The following is a 19985-nucleotide window of genomic DNA, read 5'->3' on the forward strand; positions in this document are numbered from 1 at the left end:
CCCTGAGATCATGACCTGAGCCAAAGGCAGAGGCTTAACCCACTGAGCCACCCAGGCGCCCCTGTTTTCATTTTCTTTAAATACCCAGGAGTGGAATTACTAGATCATACAGTATTTCTATTTTTAATTTTTTGAAGAATTTCCATACTGTTTTCCACAGTGGTTGCACCAATTTATATTCCTACCAACAGTGCATGAGGGGTTCCCTTTCTCTTTACATCCTTGTCAACAACTGTTAAGTCTTGCCTTTTTGATACCAGCCATTCTCCCTGATGAGAGGTGATACCTCACTGGGGTTTTGATCTGCATTTCACTCATGATTAGTGATGCTGAGCATTTTTTCATGGGCCTGTTTCCATCTGTATGTCTTCTTTGGAAAAATGTCTACTCAGGTCCTCTACCCATTTTATTTATTTATTTTTTTTAAAAAAGACTTATTTATTTGAGAGACAGAGTGCACTTGAAATGGAGGGAGGGGTAGAGGGAGGAGAAGGAGAATCTCGGGCCCTCCCACCCCTTCAGTCCCCCCACCCTCCACTCCTAGGGGGTTGTGGGGAGGTAACCAGGGATGGGGCTCAATCCCACAACCCAGGAGATTAGGACCTGAGCTGAAATCAGGAGTCAGATGTTAAACCGATTGAGTCACCCAGGAACCCCTCTTCTACCTGTTTTTTAATTGAACTTTTTTTTTTTTTTTTGGTGTTGAGATGAATTAAGTTCTTTACATATTTGGATATTAACCACTTATTAGGTATATCATTTGCAAATATCTTCTCCCATTCACTAGCCTCCCTTTTAGTTTTGTAGATGGTTTCCTTTGTTGTGTAAAAGTTCTATATGTTGGTGTAGTCCCAACAGTTTATTTTTGCTTTTGTTTCCCTTGCCTGGGGAGACATATCTTGAAATATGTTGACAGAAGTGATGTCCAGGAGATTACCGTTTATGTTTTCTTTTAGGAGTGTTATGGTTTCAGGTCTCACCTTTAGGTCTTTAATCCATTTTGAGTTTATTGTGTGTATGTGTGGTATAAGAGTGGTCCCTTTCTAAACTTAGCTAATGACAATAAAAATTAGTCCAATGTTTGTATAATCTGTCAAAGGTCATAGATTAATTATAATCCAACAATTCTACTTCTGCAGCTCTGTTTTTTCTTGGGAAATAATCTACTACTATACCGTACCTGTATAAGTCTGCTTCTGGTTGCTGACATTCTATCACAGCTATGAGTGTGTCCAAACTGGCAACTGTTTGTAATACTGCTGTTTCTGGAACTGCCACATGTGTCTGGGAAAATTAAAACAAAAAAAAAATTTAAAAAAGATTATACTGCAGTTTCAGGATCCAAAGGGGACCTTATCATCGACTTCAAATCTCTTTTTGGATGAAATCATGGTACACTGTAGTTGAGATCACTTAGCTAGACAGCAGAGAGGAGAAAGATTACCAAATAACAAATAGAAAAGGAGCTACCATGATTACTAGTCTAGACAGGCCATTTGCATATAAAAAAATTAAGTCTGTATTAACAGTCACTAATTGCTCAAAGTTTATTTTAAAGCAATTTAATGGGAAAAAAATACGACTTTTCACTTTCATATGTGAAAACTGAGAACAATTTAAAGGTGTCTCTTATCTAAAAAAGCAGCAAAATATTAAAGGATTACATTTTTCTTAAAATCACTTTCCATTTTTCTTTACCTTGATTAAACTACATGAGGTTACCCTTGAAATAAATATGTAAGATTATTTCTTATAAAAAACTTCTAATTTTTAAAAGCTTCAGTGGTTTAAAGAAATTTCTTCCTTAGCAAGTCAAACAAAGGAAAATATCACTATAACCCAAAACCATTTTGTTCACCCAGAGCAACACTTATACATATTCAAGCACACACACACATGTACAAACCTTCAGGTTAGTTTCACCATCCAAACTAGCAGTTGTAACGTGACAAGAACCATCAAGTCGATCTGAGGATAGAAGCACCAAATCTGCAGGAAAAATTTCATCTTTGGCTATTCGAACAATATCACCCACCTATAAGGAATTATGGGAGAAAAGTAAATCTACAGATTTTATGAGGCAGAGACTTATTTTGATTGAGTTTTAAACAGGTGGCCTATCAGAATATTTTAATATAGGAAAGTAGGCTTTTAACTAAAGTATGATCAGATTATAATTTGTGCTACCAAAATATAATTGATTTCCATTATTTACTAAATGCATACCCGAATGTTTTTTGATCTAGTTTTTACAAGGCCACCACTTCGAACAACATAAACAGGAGCTCCATTTACTTCATTATCTGAGTTATGTCGTAACCAATCTTCATATCCCTGTAAATACCAAAAGAACAACAAAAAAATACCCTTTTTAATGTAATTAGAAGATACTTTTATTGCATGAGAAAAAGAAACATAAACACTTTTCTCAAAACATTTATCTCAAAACATTTATCTCAAAACAAAAACAAAAACAAAAAAAAAAACCCAAAAAACATTTTTTTCATTTACCAGAATTACATTAGACTAGTTTGATGCACATAACTCATTGTATTTGACATTCATTCCTACTAGGAACATCTTCTCTTGGTATCATTACACATGTTCCTGGTTTTCATAGTACCTTTCTAGTTACTCCTCAATTTCCTTACAGGAGACTCCTTGCATATCACCTTTATGGGCCCCTTTTACACCCTTCACTTTCTCACTATAAGATTTCTTCTATCCCCATGTCTTCAAAAAATCCCAAAATTTATCTATAGCCTATATCTCTCTTTTGGACTTTAAACTTCAATATCCAACTGCATTCTTAACATCTCCATTTTGATGTGTCACTAAACATTTCAAAACTAAACTGACGATGTTATCCCTCCAAATCTATTGCACTTCCAATGTTTCCCATCTTGACAAATGACATCAACATCTACTGAATTGCTCTTAGCAGAAATCTGGGAAATCATTCTTGATTCTTACCTTTTCCTACACCTACTTAATCTGTAAGTCCTATTGCTTCTATGTAAAAATGATGTTTTACTCATAAAAATAAATTCACAGGCATTACTACAACAGTAAGGAAAAAAATGAATAGATTTTGAAACTGAGGTTGAGTTCTTTCACTTTCGTAACCAATAGGCCAACAGAATTAATTATAATATGTACTTCAAAAAAATATGATAGGCTACATGCGTTATCATTAAAAAGGGGCACAGACATAAGCATTTCAGAAAGGAACCTTTGATTAAATGTTTAAGGAGTGGCAATTTTTTTAAAGTGGAAAAGGCTTTTTGTGCTATTTTATTTTATTTATTTATTTTCAAAGATTTTACATTTGTATTTGACAGATAGGGAGAGAAACAGCACAAGCAAGGGCAGGGGCAGAGGGAGAGGGAGAAGCAGGCTCTCTGCTCAGCGGGGAGCCTGATGCAGGGCTTGATTCTAGGACCATGGGATCATAACCTGAGCCCAAGGCAGGCACTTAGTTGACTGAGCCACCCAGGTGCCTCTTCTCATGCTATTTTAGAGGAAATTCAGTAACTCAGGGGTGCAGCAGAAGTACAGATAATGGAATGATATTCAAGAGATAGCATTAAGTGATAAAAATGAGGTACAGAATTTATTGTGTTCTATGCTATCATATATGAAAAAAAAATGCCTGACTACGTGAATATTCTGCATAGATATCAGGACTAATGTACAAATATATCAGGAGAGGAAAACAGGGGACTGGGAGGAGAGGTTAGGAATATAAAAAACTTACTGTATGCTATTTTGTACTATTTCTGTTTTTGAAAAATATGTGAATCTATTACCTAAAAATGTAACATTATAAAATATAAAGCAAATATTAAGGATTGTTTCGAAGGTCTCCCCCCGCCCCCCCCAGGGAGAAACCTTTTGGGAAAGCATTCTTTTTTTTTTGGGGGGGGGGGAAGCATTCTTATGATACTTAAATTACACTGACCTCATTTAAGATTTGGTATGTCAATTTTAGAGAAATTTAACTGAGAGTCAAAACATCTTTTCTGAAACTGTCAAAAAGCACAATTCCTTTTATAGTCAGATAATATTAACAGCTGAACAATGATAACATTATCTTTTAAAACACAAATTCTAATCCACCTTATATGTTACTGCCAGATTAATGTTTCCAAAACATTGTTTTGAAATCACTATCTTGGGGCGCCTGGGTGGCTCAGTGGGTTAAAGCCTCTGCCTTCGGCTCAGGTCATGATCCCAGGGTCCTGGAATCGAGCCTCACATCGGGCTCTCTGCTCAGCAGGGAGCCTGCTTCCCCCACCCTCTCTCTACCTGCCTCTCTGCCTACTTGTGATCTCTCTGTCAAATAAATAAATAAAATCTTAAAAAAAATAAAATTCACTATCTTGTTCAAAACCCCCTCAATAACTCTCAATGCTTATAGCAAAGAATCTTCCAACCTCTTTAATTTAGTATCAACCTGCATTTCTGTATTATCTTTTAATACTTCCCTCTACAGGGTCAAACATTTAGTCAGATATGTCATTCCCCAAAACAGGTCTTGGCTTTTCCTGCATTTAGCCTTTGCCTAAGTTGTTTCTATCACACCTTCTTCACCAACTGTCATTTTACCAATACTCCAAGTTTCATTTCTATTATTTATTCCATAAAACCTTCCTGATTATCAGATGAAGTGTTCCATTCTTTCTCTGAATACCTACAGCTCACTGTCTCTTACTAGTACCTTATTAAACTGTAATTACTGTTGTATTTGGTCTTACCTTCCCTACTTCATAGGTTTTAAGTTCACAGAAGGCAAAGACTTTGATACTTCAGAGCACTATAGTCTTGCATTATACAACCAGAGAGAAAACTTAATATGTAAGTATGACTGGAAGAAGTTAAAAAACAAAATAACAACTTCATATTAAAGTATAAATAACTAATAAGGCTTTTTCTATTTTGATAAAAGTGCGAAGGCAGACTAAAAGGGGAGAAGACAAGGAGGGAAGACTGGAACATGGCAACTTTCACTTTGTAATTTTTTGAAAATTTGTTCCACTAATCTATAGTGATGGATATATAAACCTGAACAGTACACACTCTGGTAAGTTTATTGAATGAAACTTAGGAATAGTTACTGCACAAGAGAAAATTCTTGAGTTCTGAAATCGTTTCTGAAAAAGGGAGAAAAAAATCCTTATAGATCAAATTTTCTCTTTGAAAATTATGACCTTTCATATTTTTTCTTTTGCTTTAGTTGTCAAAAAGCTCTCAAGTAAATTTAGTATTCATCTGCAATAACCATACTAACACAGGTTTGAGGTATAATCTTTCTACTTCCAATCTTTAGATTTCACATGTTTTACTTAACTCTTTTTAGAGGAAGACAGATTGTTAATTGTTATTATCCTATTAAACTCTCTCATTTTGCAGATATAAACTCACCACAATTTCTCAACTCAGTTAATGGCATCACTTTTCAATTAAATCCAGTGTATATTTGGCCAAATATATTGGGAAATCAGGGCAAGAAGTTTCACAACATTTTACATTGAATTTACATTCATTAGGTTTATTCATTCATTTATTTATCTATCAAACAAATGTTTATTATTGTAGGCCAATTTTGTACATGACTTTGTTTTGGTCACTGAAAATAATCTGGTATATAAAACAAATGTTTAGCTCCTAGAGCTAAACATTCAAATGAAGGTAAGAGATAAATAAACATTTACTCAACAGAACAACAGGTAGTGACAAACGATACCAAGAAAAAAGACCCAATCAGGAAATGAGAGAGTGACATGGTGGTCAGGAAAAGCCCAAGATATCCATGTGGAAATGCTGCACAAATATCTGTATATATGTGTCTGGAGTTCAGGGAATAGTTTTAGGATACATATTGATTTAAGAACCACCAACATATAAATGGTACTATAACCCACTAGACTAAATGAAATTACCTAAGAAGAAAAGTATATATAGAAAAGAGTTCCAAGGGACAAATATGTGTTACTTTGAAGAAATAAGTGACATCTACAAAACCAAGTAAATATGTAACTGTATGAAGTGATTTGGATGCTTACTGAGTTGCACGAATTCTAGCCTCCAATAAAACAGTAAAAGGAAATCAAACTTAGTGAAAGCAGTAGCATGGTATTCTGACACACCAGATTTATAATGTAACTGTTAATCCATAGATTGCTCTTATCCTTCCATGTAAGTAATAAAGAATATACTACATCCCAGAGTTATAAAATGTTTGTCAATTTTATTTCCATGTCTTATCCCTAAATCTTATAAAATGGAAATTCACCATATTTACAATTATGATTCAATTAACTCTTTCAGGTGGAAGGGTCATCTATTTAACCGGGCCTCTGACAAGATTTTTTGAGAAGTGATAACTATACAGACAAGACATTTCTATGACTTTATTTTTTATTCAGCATGTGTATCTAATGATCTTACTTTTCTACACCTATACTTTAATACCAATTCAAAATTTGGTTGAAGCTATTTCGCCAAGGGTATTACTTTATATAAAAATCAACATTACCAGGGCAAGTAGTAGAAAGCGGGAAAACACTATACAATTTTTATTCAAAATGGTCATGTCAAAAGTACATGCTTCACTCCCAAGAAATATACCTCTTTTGAATTGTACTTCCTTTAAATATTGCCAAACCTACAAAGATGACTATAATAATTAATCTGTTTCATATATACATTGGTTTGTACATATAGTGCTTGTTTTTTGGATGCTTCCTAGGTGTGTCAAGGGAACAACATATTTTAACAATGGTAATCATTCCATGAGTCCCTAGTATCTGAAATGCAAAAGTGGCTTAACTCAGTTTAATTTTACCATATTCAATACCAAATTTGTTGCTTTCTTATGGAAATTAGTTTCACAAAAATAAATGTTAGTTTGAGGTGGAAATATTCATCAACTTCTAAATGACTTGGGGGAAAATAGAAAGTATTGTCATACCTGCTTAATGGCAGTTACTGTTATCACAAAGAATAATGGAAGTCCACTGGTAATTGGACTGGTAGGTGTATCAATCATAAGCTAGATTTACAACAACAACAAAAAAAGAATGCAGAATATTAATATTTTTATATTGTATACATCACACCATTAACATCTAAAATCTCATACTTATTGGGAACTCTGAAAACACTATAGGAAGTATGTATCATGATCCAGAGTAAAAAACAGAAGAGAGATACCATGCATAGAGTTTATTTCACAGTTTCACCGAGTGCATTTTGTTGGCTATTATATGAAGTTAGTAGAATCTATTGCATATCCACAAATACTGCTAGAGTAGACTCAGTCACCTCTGCCTTTTTAACACAGAGTACTTAAGGTCTTCCTCCTCAGTATTTGCTTATAAGCAGAGCTACAGCTGCTCAGAATCTCATTTTACATTTCTTTGCCCATCCTGGTAAATGCTGAAAAGTCTGTCAGCAATTTTTATGCTAGAATTCAGAATAAATTCACCACTTATGAGGAGAGAACAAGGAATGGGACTAGGAAAAGGATTTTTTCTACAGTGATTTTGTTATATCTACAGAGCCAGAGGGGTAGAGCTCAGAAAATGATGCCGTAATTACGATCTAAATCATACAACTGAGGTTTCAATAAATTGCTGTAGAAGTAATTTTTGCAGTAATTATGTTTGGTTAGTTAAAAAAATGGATTTAATGGTTTATTAATGTTGCTTTACCCTGAATAGGCCAATTAAATTTGTTCTATTTCACAGACAAGCTGAATTCCTGAACTTAGCTAGTAATTTCACAAATGCATATGTTAGTGGACATGGTTAACATAAATTCTCACTTTTCCAAAAAACAAAAACAAAAACAAAAACCAAGTTGATGTTCTATTGACAGAAAATCAGAAGTTCCTTCTCTGTTCATGAAAGAAAGCAATTTTTTTAAAAAGTAAATGTTTCTTCAAGCTTTAAAGTAATCACTTGACAAGTTTTTTTTCTTCTGAAATTCCAGGTTCTGTGAAAGAAAAGTTCAGTTTATACAAAAATTCAATGCTACATTGAAACAAATTGCTAATGTATCATCAGAAAAGAATAACCCTTTTAAAAGAAAATGGCAATCACTCTTAAAATCTTGACTTATACTCAAGTTTTATAAGCTGTTCTCTTGACACTTTGATATTAGAGAAAAAAAAGGAACAATGTGAAAATTAAGAAATTGTAAAAGAGTTTATAATGCACACAGATTTAAGAAAATGGTCCCTGGATTAAAAATCTATATTCGTGGGGGGGGTTCTTAAAAATTTAAATTAAAAAAAAACCTAAAAGTAAAATTTAAACTGAAAACAAAGGAAGAGCCAAAGAAAGATTTTCATGGCCAAAGATGGAACCATAGGGAGAAATGTGCCAAAAACATGTGCTGTATATTAAAAGCCAAAATATTTTTGTTCTGAGGCAGAGCAACTGAAATGTAAAATTGGTTTTGATTATGGGTATCAGCACCACAGCATATTAATGATGAAACAAAATAAAATTAATCTTAAAATTCATAGGCTATTTTTTAGAAATCTGCATGTGGTTTAAATCACAATATTCACTGATTACAAAGGGGAAACTCTGCAGGAAAAAAAAAGTCCCATAGTCAAATGATTTAGAATGCAATGTAACTTTCCCCTGAAGACATAATTTTAGAAATCATTCTATAAACTTAATCTATTGAGAGATAAGCTTACCTGAACCAAAAATATAATAAGAAAATAAAAGTTTGCCACTCTTCTGAATTGTTCAAATAAATTTTTTGGAACAAAATTCCACACAGTATACTAAAAAAAAAGAGAGAGATGGATATATTAAGATTTAAAATAACATACACTATATCCATGTAATAATAAGCAAAATGAAATCAGATTTACTAAGTCCTTAGACAAATTACATAAATCTTGATGCTACAAAAACCACCTAGCTTTGAAGAGTTTCAGAACTTTTATTCTATACTTTTTTCTTTCTTATACTATTTATTGCTAATTTTAGTGTAATTTAAACAGATGAGATAAACTGGAACCTACCAATTTTGCTATCAAATTCTTGATTTTTTAGAAGTTGTAGATGACAGATCTAAAACAACATTTAATAATTTATTTTGGACTCTGGTTACACAAAACTGAACTAATGTTAAAAATAAATAAGAGCTGATAAAAATGCTCACACTAGATACAATTTATTTCCTATTTTAGTATATGTGCTGCCGAAGCGAGCACTTTATTTCCTATTTTAAACATCTCAGTGTCAGAAATAAAGGAAATGGTATAATTATTTGATTATCCTTTGTTAAGTATAGAATATGGAAAAATAACTTAGAATGTGAAAAAGATTAAAAAATACTTTACATAAATGATCACTGGTATAACCACCAAGAAAATCTCATAAAGGCATGAAAATCTGTCACAATGTCAATTTTTAAAGTAGACAGTCAAATGACCTTGGACTAATCTCTCTGTACCCCATTTTGTGCCTCTATAAAATGAGGACAATAATAACATAGTGTATAGGGTTGTTAAGATTTACATAGCTAATATATTTATGAAGCACTTAGGACAGAAACTGGCTCATATTAACCGCTATGTATCTGTTGTTAGATTACTAATCAGCATACAAGCCTAGAATGCTATATTATAGGGGTAGGGTAAAACAATACAAATTTTACTCGTGTCACTAATTGCTCACAACACAATTTCATACATGAAACAGGAAAATACTTTGTAGCACTGTTACTTTATCTACATACATTCTCTCAACAGAATGTAAGATCCTTGAGGCTAGGGACATGGTTTTATTTACTGCTGTATCTTCAGCACTTAGCACTACTAGTCAGCACATAGCTGAAGATCAAAACTTGAGCAGAACACAAGAATACACACATAATAGGTACATACATACATAAGGCTGAAATGCATTTTTTTTTTAAGATTTTATTTATTTATTTGTCAGAGAGAGAGAAAGGGAGAGAGAGCAAGCACAGGCAGACAGAATGGCAGGCAGAGGCAGAGGGAGAAGCAGGCTCCCCGATGAGCAAGGAGCCCGATGTGGGACTCGATCCCAGGACGCTGGGATCATGACCTGAGCCGAAGGCAGCTGCTCAACCAACTGAGCCACCCAGGCGTCCCTGAAATGCATTTTTTTTAGATAACTATCCTATCTCAAGGCAATGAAGCCTTAATGGTTATTGACCATTTCAAGATTTGAAGAGGCAGTTTACCTACTTTTCTCTGGTGCAATGTAAGATGATTCTAATTTCTGAATTATCTTATTTAAAAAATTCACTTCTTCATCAGTTGTTTGAGACCTCAAATGTCCTTTCCCATATGAACAATTTTATAAATAGGGTTAAGTCCCCAAAAGAGCACATGAAAAGCCTGTTTGACCCAAAGATATATAAGTAGTACAATACCTAACAACATTTCTCTCAGGTGAAATTATATTTTCAGTTCTAATCTGAAATATCTGAAACATATTTTCCTGTGGTAGTGGTACCACCAGTGGCTCCAGAATCTGGGAGTGGGGGATTATGTTCAGGGCTCGGGAGAAGAGATGTAGATGCTTTCTATTCACTGCTCAATGTGTAAAAATGAGATGGTAACTTTGGGTCATATCATCTCCAGCTGATCTTAATTGGAGTAAAAAGACAGTTGTCCCTACAGGGGTCATAGTATTCCAGGTAACTCCCTTAGTCACCAAATCAAATATATAAAACTTCATAGGAATCAAGTTGGCAATGTCCTAAGTTTACATCAATCTATTTAAATCATAACAATGACAATATATTTTGTCTTCCAGAATCTCAAAAAGAACAATTACATAAATTGGAGTTAGGGTAATTTGTTTCAGGGTATTTTCTTTGGCTAGTTCAATAACACATGGAAAAACTCAGAATAAATAAAAATTTCTTACGAAAACTAGCTTACAAATATTAGTAATTGTTATTTCCAGGTTTTCTAAAACACAAATATATTAATAGACTGAACGAGTCTAAATTCTGTGCTTATCCTATCATATGTAAAGGAGGAACTACAGAATAAATATTAAACAATATGAAAATATTCTAAGAAAAATAGTGATTTATTATGCTTTAAAATTATTTTAGTTATTATGTAGTAATGGTCAATAAAAATAAATTAGAAGTATAACTTCTTTAGAGCTATGTATATGACTATACAATTGACATTTTTTCCTCAAATTCTGACATCAGTAAGAAAACCAAAACATAGTTATGAAATTAAATCTTTTGCAAAGAAGTTGAAATTTATCAGGTACCTACAATGTGCAAGACACTTGCACTATGGGAGGAACTAAGAGGTTTTAATATTAGGGGAAATTAAGAACAAAATATCAATAGCTATATTCAAAGATAAAGTAAGTGAAGGAATAGATAAAGAATTAAAATGAAAAGCAGTCAGTAAGAAAGAAAAATTTAATGACAAAGGTCATATTTGACAGGGGCTTTAAGAGGGGAATATTCAATAGGCTGAAAATAGCGGGCAATTAGAGGAAGACCATTTCAGGAAAAAAAGACAGCATGAACATAGGCAGAGAGGAGGAAAGTTCATCATGACTCTGTGGGATAGATACTAATACAGTGTGGAAGAGTTTAAAGAAATACTAAGGGAGTATAGTTTGTAAAGGGAACTTAGAAAAAGTCAGCCTCAATATGGTCAGAAAAAAATGGACACTGTCTAAATAAGTACCCACATTTCTGAATCTGTGGTCAAAAACGTGAATTCTACATTTCCATAAAAACATGAAATCTACAATCTCTGCAGAAACATAAAATCTACATTTAAAAAAACGTGGTTATCAACATGACATCATAGCAAAGGCATAGTTGGAAGTTCAACACGTTTTTATGGAATAGCAGGTAATCTGGTTTGCAGGAAGTATGAGAAAACAGTAGTGGAATAATAAAGGAGTAATGAGAGACAGAGTCCTCATATGCTGAAAAAAAAAAAGCAGTGTTTATTTAAATATCTACATTTTTGAAACTGTGGTCAAAAACAATAAACACAATACTTCTGCATATGAATACAATCCTATAAAGATACTTAATCTCAAAAGTTTTCCAGGACACTCAGTTTTCAATACTCTCAGAAGACTAAAGGGATCCTCTAACTCCCAGCAGATAAGAATTACAAAAACTAGATTTTAAAAATGTATTCTGGAAAGTATCCAAAATATGGATAGAAACTGGAAGAGAGTTTAATTTAAAAAAAATGTAAATGGAGGGAATATAAATTGTGAACTATGGCTTCTTACCCTGTAGACACTATGTAACTCTCACACCTATGGCAGCAAACAATAGCGGAAAACTATACTCTTATCACAAAACATGACAGAGATTTGAGTTCAGGGCTGGAAAAGTAGATGGAAATTTAAGGGGAAAGTATCGGTAGTGAAAGAACCATGCAAGGAAAATGACCCAAATTCAGAATGTAAACCATCCAAACTTAGGCTGACAGCTAAACTCTGCACCAAAAAGGAATAAACTGCAGATATATGCAATAAAAAGATGAATCTGGATTATTGTTACATCAAAAGAAGCCAGACACAGAAGACTCATACTATATGACTGTACTTATATGAAATTCAGACAAAACCATAGTTATAGAAAGTAGATCAGTGGTTGCTAGTGCTGGAGGTGAAGAGGAAAAGAACTAGCTGCTAATTTTTTAGTGATGGATGTATTCTATATCTTGATATTTGATGGTCACATGTTGTTACACATTTGCTAAAACTCATCAAATTGTACACTTAAAATTGGTGAATTTTAGTGTATTTAGATTATACCCAAATTAAAAAAATTTTTTTTCAAGGACTTTTTAAAAAGGATTTTACTTATTTTTACTATTTATTTGAAAGAGAGAGTGTGTGTGCAATAAAAGATGCTTCTTAAGGTGGTCTATGAAGCAAAAGAAATGATTTAAGGAGCACTCTACTCTTAGTCTCTTTGAATCACATCTCTAACTACACTGTCCAATAGGTAACCACTAGTCACATATGACTGACATTTAATTTAAAATAAATTAAAATTTAAAAATTAGGTTCTTCAGTGGCATTAGCCACATTTCAGGGCCTAACTAGTCCTAAATAGCTACTGGCTATCATAGCAGACAGCAAACATTTCCTCTGTCGGGAGAGAAAAGTCTATTGGGACAGCATGGCGTTATAATCTTCAGTTTCAAGATAAACTAAGGTATCTTAAAAATGTCATAAAAAGGGGCGCCTGGGTGGCTCAGTCAACTAAGCATCTGCCTTCAGCTCGGGTCTCATCAGCTCTGATCTCAGGGTCCTGGGATGGAGCTCTGCATCAGGCTCTCCGCTCAGAGGCGAGTCTGCTTCTCCCTCTCCCTCTTTGATGTCTCTCACTTTCACTCTCTTTCAAATAAAATCTTTTTTAAAAAGTCATAGAAAAAAATGAAATGAGGAAGAATATGTGAGTGAAGCAGTACCTTGGTACTATAAAATGTTTATAGAAGAGTGGTAAAATTGGAGGAAGTCAGGTTTTAAAGTCACACAGAACTGAGTTCAAACTCCAATCTTGTCACTTACTTGTGTGCAACCCTGTAAAATTATTTCCCAACACTTTAATTGAAGAAACAAATATAAAATGAGCATAATGCTTTGCAAAAGCTACCTCAGAGCTGTAAAAGAATTAAATGATATGAGATGCACATAACATAGTGCCTGGCACACAGTACAAATATTAGTTCCTCAGTTTAACTGCAACTAAGGATAATTTCGGTTACCTGGTATTAACAACTGGCAACTCCTTTTACTTTACAGTTCACAATTTTGGTTAAGATAAATTTGCCAAATCCATTTCCTTGATTTTTTTTTTAAGGCATAAATCACTTTTCAGAACAAAACTGAATATATCTATAGTTTTAATATTGTGTTAATGCTTACCTTAGATGAAATGATCCGGTTATCTATAAATTTCTGAGGTGTGTAAAGGCCATTCTGGGGAAACCTGTTGGCTATGTAAATAGTTCTTGTGTCACTTTGATGTGGTGGGTCAAAACCCTAAGACCAAGCAAAAGAAAAATAATGATCAACAAGGTTAGTTGTTATGATTTTTTACTGTTGGTTTAACTAATCAGATTGAACCTATTATTACTAGACCTGAATTGCATATAGGCTCAATCTATCTAATTATTAGCAGAGTTAAACATATATTTTTTTCTTTCCCAGGTAAACTAGTATATTATCTTCAAGTATAAACTAACTAGTTTATACATCTGGTAATGAAAAATGATCCATACTCTGTTAGAAATGCTTCCATAAAAGGAAAAAAATCATAGAGAAGATTTACAGAAGCATCTGAGGATAAGACTTCTTTCCTTCCCGTTCATTCCTGTGGGTTCCTTACCTTTCTTCTTAATATGGATTCCTACTCAGTGATGTGGAAACCCCGTGTAGCGATGGCCTAGCCAGAACCTACCACATCTGATGACAAAGGTTTATTATTTTATTCCTTCCACAACCAGATCAACTTGGTTTCAAAGAGCTTTGATCCCACAGGCCTCACAATGCACCGGGTAGGGTCTTGCCCAGATTCATTTCACATAATCTTCTCTTTGCGTTAGTTATATAATCAAATCCCTGAAATATGGATATATAATTCTGGCCTGAAAATTAGGATACCATCTTTCAAGGTACATTGAGTAATGATCTCCAGTGTAAAAGTTTTCACTGGAACAAAAATACTGATACTTTATTCCCAGAGTATTTTACTATTTTCCTAGGTGGCAACTCAATCTTCAATACTCGTTTGGCAGATCTTGGAGATCATTTGACAGGCTGAAAGCAACCACCAAAAGCAAGGCCTTTTGGTGGGGGTTCCATCTGGCAATGACTTGAAATTTCTCAGATTTTCATTTTTTTCATGGTGGTCAATGGCTATTTACTACTGCTACTAAATTACTAAAAAGTTAACTAAAGTTGGTATTCTTGACTATAAGAATCCACTTATAGATATTAAGGACTCTAATTCAGTAATCTACTAAGTAAGTGATGTGGCTGCCATTCAACACTCAGCATCCCTGTAAAATTTCCATTAAGCTCATACATACACAGAAAGTGGAAATTCCCCTATTACCTAGATGTATATTTTGTTTAGTACATCAGAATATCAACAGTGTTATGTATAAGTTTCAACTGCTGTTATTCTGAGTTATAAAAAATTTATTCTGTGATCTTAGAAACAGCTAGTACAAGACTGTGAAAATTAAATGAATTTGTACACATCATAAAAAACCATGAAGTTTCATTTTATTTGTTTATTCTATTTATAGTGATGACCACATTTTGTGGATGTGAATGTGCCATTATCTGTCTGATTTCAAAATCAGTTTCTTCAAAGATAAAATGTGGCATGCATATTTATCTTCCTCATAAATTTTCCTTTAAACATTTCATAATTGTTCCCTATAGTAACTCATGGGGGGAAAAGGCAGGTCTCAAAACTGGAGTTGTAACTCATTGCTCTATCTAGAATATTGCAATCATCTAAAAGATATATGCCACTTATCCATTCAACAAATATTTACTGAGTTTAAGTAGCATGTTAGTCTATGTAGGATTATGTGATTTGTTAATTACTCAAGCAATCACAGTATGCTCCAACTAAATAAATAAAAAGGAATGAACAAAGAGTTTGCATGCTACTCCTATAATCTATTGCTGTATTTCTCAAAGGGGGTTCACATGAAGTTTGCCAGTAAATTTCATAAAGTTATAAGAGAGATAGACACACAGGTAACTGGAACATTGGACCGCATGAAGCATATTTATTCCACATCCACTCTGTAACCATGTAAAAATAATAGCAAGTTACATACCATGTATGTAAGCTTTAGGGATAAATTAAATTTAAAAAAATAAATTTATGGTTCTGAAAGAATATACAAATCTTTTTTTTTTTTTTTTTTTTTTTAGATAGAGAGCCAGCAAGGGTGCACGCACGTGCGCACATGCCTGTGAGGGCACGATGCGGAGGGAGAGGGAGAAAGAATCTTAAGCAGGCTCCGTGTTCTGTGTGGAACCTGACGCAGAGCTCAATCTCATGACCTGAGCTGAAATCAAGAGTCAGATGACTGACTGAGCCACCCAGGTGCTCCAAGAATGAACAAATATTTAAGAAGATGTCAAGACAATTGAAACTGGGAACTACTGATATAGAATTTTATTTTTTGCTAAATTCCAGCAAGACTAGAATGTATTACTATGTACGTCTAAAGTTATGAAACATAAAGCAAAAGAAGGACTCCCTCAAATTACATATGTTATTTATATATCTTACTATTGCAACACCTCATTCATGACTTTCCAGGAAGCAAATACTCATCCTTTTCCATTCATCTCTACTGGCTTTACCAGTAATCACATACTAAAGTTTTGAAACTCCTTAGATTTCTATAATTATTTTAAGGGGATATACTGAAATATTTAAAAAATGAAATCAATTTTAAATTAAACTGAATTTTAAATGCAGTATCATTACATTCCAAAATACCATAATTTAACCTAATTCCAAAAGGAGAATGACAAGTTTTTCCTTATTCTATAAATCCACTTACACATTTTTCAGTTGTAATTAATTCACATGATCTGAATCGCTTTACAATGAATGGCATGTCTGTATGTGTGGGTATTTTTTTTTAAAGATTTTATTTATTTATTTGACAGAGAGAGACACAGTGAGAGAGGGAACACAAGCATGGGGAGTGGGAGAGGGAGAAGCAGGCTTCCTGCTGAGCAAGGAGCCTGATGCAGGGCTCCATCCCAGGACCCCAGGATCATGACCTGAGCTGAAGGCAGTTGCTTAACCATCTGAACCACCCAGGTGCCCGGGTATTTTTTTTTTTCACACAAAATAGTTACATTTTATATTTATGACTATAAATTTTATATCTGGGATAGCTAGATATCCCTTATAGAAAAAACCTCTAACATCGGTTCGTTAACACTGCCTTCTCTGCAACATATTAAGTCAGCCACAAGCAATAAAAATAAAAGAATAAAACTGTCAAAAAATAAAGAAAGTAACTTAGAGCAGGATCCATAAATGGGCTTCTGGTCTCTGAATCTCTGAAACTGTATGCAAATTTGCATAACATGTGCATTATGAGTGAGCACAGGTTTCACTGGTTTTTCATGATGTAAAGAAGCTTAAAACCACTTACCTAAAGTCTTGCTTTATAATCAGTTCTCCATCTCAATATTGCAGATTTTAAAAACACCAGACAGTCTATGCTCTACTCTTTTTAAAAGGAGTCAAAACAAACATACTATCAAAATTAACTGTATAACTATACTGTTAGGGTGAAGTTCAAGTATTCCACGCTTTTCTAGCAAGCATTAACCACAATTCATGGCACTGAGAAAGATATACAGTCTGAACTTCCTAATCACTAGGAGGGCTACATGCCCGGGGTTGGCACACATTACATTTTCTGTTGTCATCTCAGACTAACCATTCACACCTTTAACTCCTAAGTGCTAGCCTGCTTTGCTCTCCTCTGATTTCATCTTGCCCTGGGCAAAGAAACTGAGATAGATTAATGCTATTCTAGTCATCCTGATTCTATTTTAATAGCATGTAGAACTTTGGAAGCACACAAATTTAAGCTATTTAAAAATAAAAAACTCCCATATTCTATAAAAGTCTGAAATTCAAAACCTCTTTGCAGTCTAGATTTGTGAGCATATGTGAAAGTCACAGGTATTAAAAAAAAAAAAAAGTGGGTAAGGTGGAAAAAATCTCAGGATGGTTTCTTGGGGAAGAACTGACAACACTCAGAATTGGTTTGAAAAGAGACTCCTTTTGTAACCATAAACTGATGAGACCTAGGGAAACCAAACAAGTAAACAGCTTTGTAATTTTTAGAAGTTAGTCTTTGGCACACAGCAGTACTTGGAAATGAATCACAAGATTTTGCATTTTCATACCAAATATACCAGCCTCTCCATAATCTTAAAAGCTCAAAGATTTTATGAAAAATACAAACATTACAAATAAAAGCACTAACAAGAGACTAAAACCGTAGTCCTATACCTAAAATTGTTACACTTCTTTAACATAACTAAGAAGACATCATCTTTAGGGTTCACAGTGATCAAAGTAAATTTGTGCTGCTTATTATTATGTGATTTATTTCCTCTAAAATATAAAGAAAAAAGCTTCAAAACAAATCACACACCAAAAAACCCATCAAAACTCAAAAAACAAAAAAAAGAAGATTCAGATTCAAAACTGCAACACCCACCGTTATTAAAATAAATGAACAAAAGCTTTATTTACGTCACAGACTTTATTATATGACAGAAAGTTATTTTTGTTGGCTGTATGCTCCAATGTACATAGGCACATGAAAATGGCCTAGCAAAAATATGATACTGGGGAAGAACAGTGTATTTTAATCTATAAACTTAATTGTGAATTAAGTTTGTGACTTGTAATTCATATAATTGTGAATTTTGAATTACATAGACTTTAAATAAAATACACCTATATGAAGGTACTATAAGAGCAAGACAATTTTACACTGTTAACAGAACAAAGGAAGGTGATAGAGAATAACGTAAAATGTCCGTGACATAAACAAACACAATAATTATGCATTTTTGTTTCAAGTTACATAATTTTTATTTTAGGACTTAAGGTTGATTGCCATCTATCAAACCAGTCTGGGCTTCTAGGAACTTTGGTTTACTGCAGGGTTGGGTTAGGACTGGCTTTCTAACTATATGATATAAAATACAGTGATCTTTGATTCTAAAATTCTTAAATCATCTGTCAGTACTTTACTACAGGAAGGTCATCTCTGATAGCTTATGGTATTACTTCCCAAACTTGATTTCCTATTACAACATACACCTTCAGCAAAAGCCTCCTCATCCTTTAAGTTTCAGCTTAAGAGTCTTTCTCAGTGGAGCTTTACCTGACAGTCCTTTTTCCCAGAAACAAAGGCAGGCATCTGTTATTTATTATGCTCACCAAACCTTTTACACACTTTCACTACAGATTTTATTACATGGAATGGTAATTGCTTGACTGTATATCCATCTCCCCACTCCAGACTAAAGATTCTTAAAGGCAGCAAGTACCAATTAATTATTTAATGAATATTTAGTGAAATGGGCTAAATTCTCCAGTTTTGAGGTTCTAGATTTAGTTTTTAAATATCTTTAATCATGACTTTTCTACCAAATTGAATTTATATTCAATGATATTTAAATGAGTGAGTCTGCAAAGTGAAATCTACCATTACTAGTAAAAGAGAAGCTAATAAGAAGCTTTTCATTCTGTTGTTCCTAGATTTATCTTATTCTCCTCAAAGCCATTTGTTAATAAAGCTTTACAGTTGTTTGGGGTTCATTTCTGGATGTCAAAGAAACCAACTTCTATTAGGGAAATGCAACCACAATGAGTTACCACCTACCGCCCATCAGGATGGCCATGATCAGAAAAAAAAAAACAAACCAAAACAGAAAACAATTAGTACTGGCAAGAATGTGGAGAAATCAGAATCCTTCTAAACTGCCAGCAGTAATGTAAAGTGGTACAGCCTCTGTGGAAATATGGAAACTCTTCAAAAAAAAGTAAACACAGAATAATCATATATGATCCATCAATTTCACTTCTGGGTATATACTCAAAAGACATGGAAGCAGAGACTTGAACAGATATGTGTATACCCATGTTCAAGGCAGTATTATTCATAACAGCCAAAAGGTGAAAGCAACATAAGTGTTCATCAACAAATGAATGGATAAACCACATATGGCACAGATGCACAATGAGCTATTATTCAGCCTTAAAAAAGGAAATTCTGACAGCTGCTACAACATGGATATACCTGAAAGACATTATGCTAAATAAAATAAGTCTGTCATGAAAGAAAAGTATTGTATGACTCCTCTTTTTTTTTTTTTTTAAGATTTGAGAGAGAG

At 33.6% G+C, this 19985-nt stretch overlaps 1 protein-coding gene across 2 annotated transcripts in view; it reads right to left on the minus strand.

The window, feature by feature from the left end:
• LOC111148047 (ATPase phospholipid transporting 11B (putative)) overlaps positions 1-19985 on the minus strand; it is a 116303-nt gene that overhangs the window by 77333 nt on the left and 18985 nt on the right. For both annotated transcript variants that reach the window (XM_022504421.1, XM_022504429.1), the window contains exons 2-7: positions 13938-14054; positions 8714-8803; positions 6974-7054; positions 2227-2334; positions 1907-2035; positions 1181-1284 (exon numbers count right to left, since the gene is read on the minus strand). In XM_022504421.1, coding sequence (XP_022360129.1) covers positions 1181-1284; positions 1907-2035; positions 2227-2334; positions 6974-7054; positions 8714-8803; positions 13938-14054 — 629 coding nt within the window. The remainder of the gene's footprint in view (positions 1-1180; positions 1285-1906; positions 2036-2226; positions 2335-6973; positions 7055-8713; positions 8804-13937; positions 14055-19985) is intronic.

The sequence above is a fragment of the Enhydra lutris genome, unplaced genomic scaffold, assembly GCF_002288905.1.
Source record: "Enhydra lutris kenyoni isolate GAN:26980312 unplaced genomic scaffold, ASM228890v2 scaffoldscaffold2, whole genome shotgun sequence".
Lineage (NCBI taxonomy): Eukaryota > Metazoa > Chordata > Mammalia > Carnivora > Mustelidae > Enhydra > Enhydra lutris.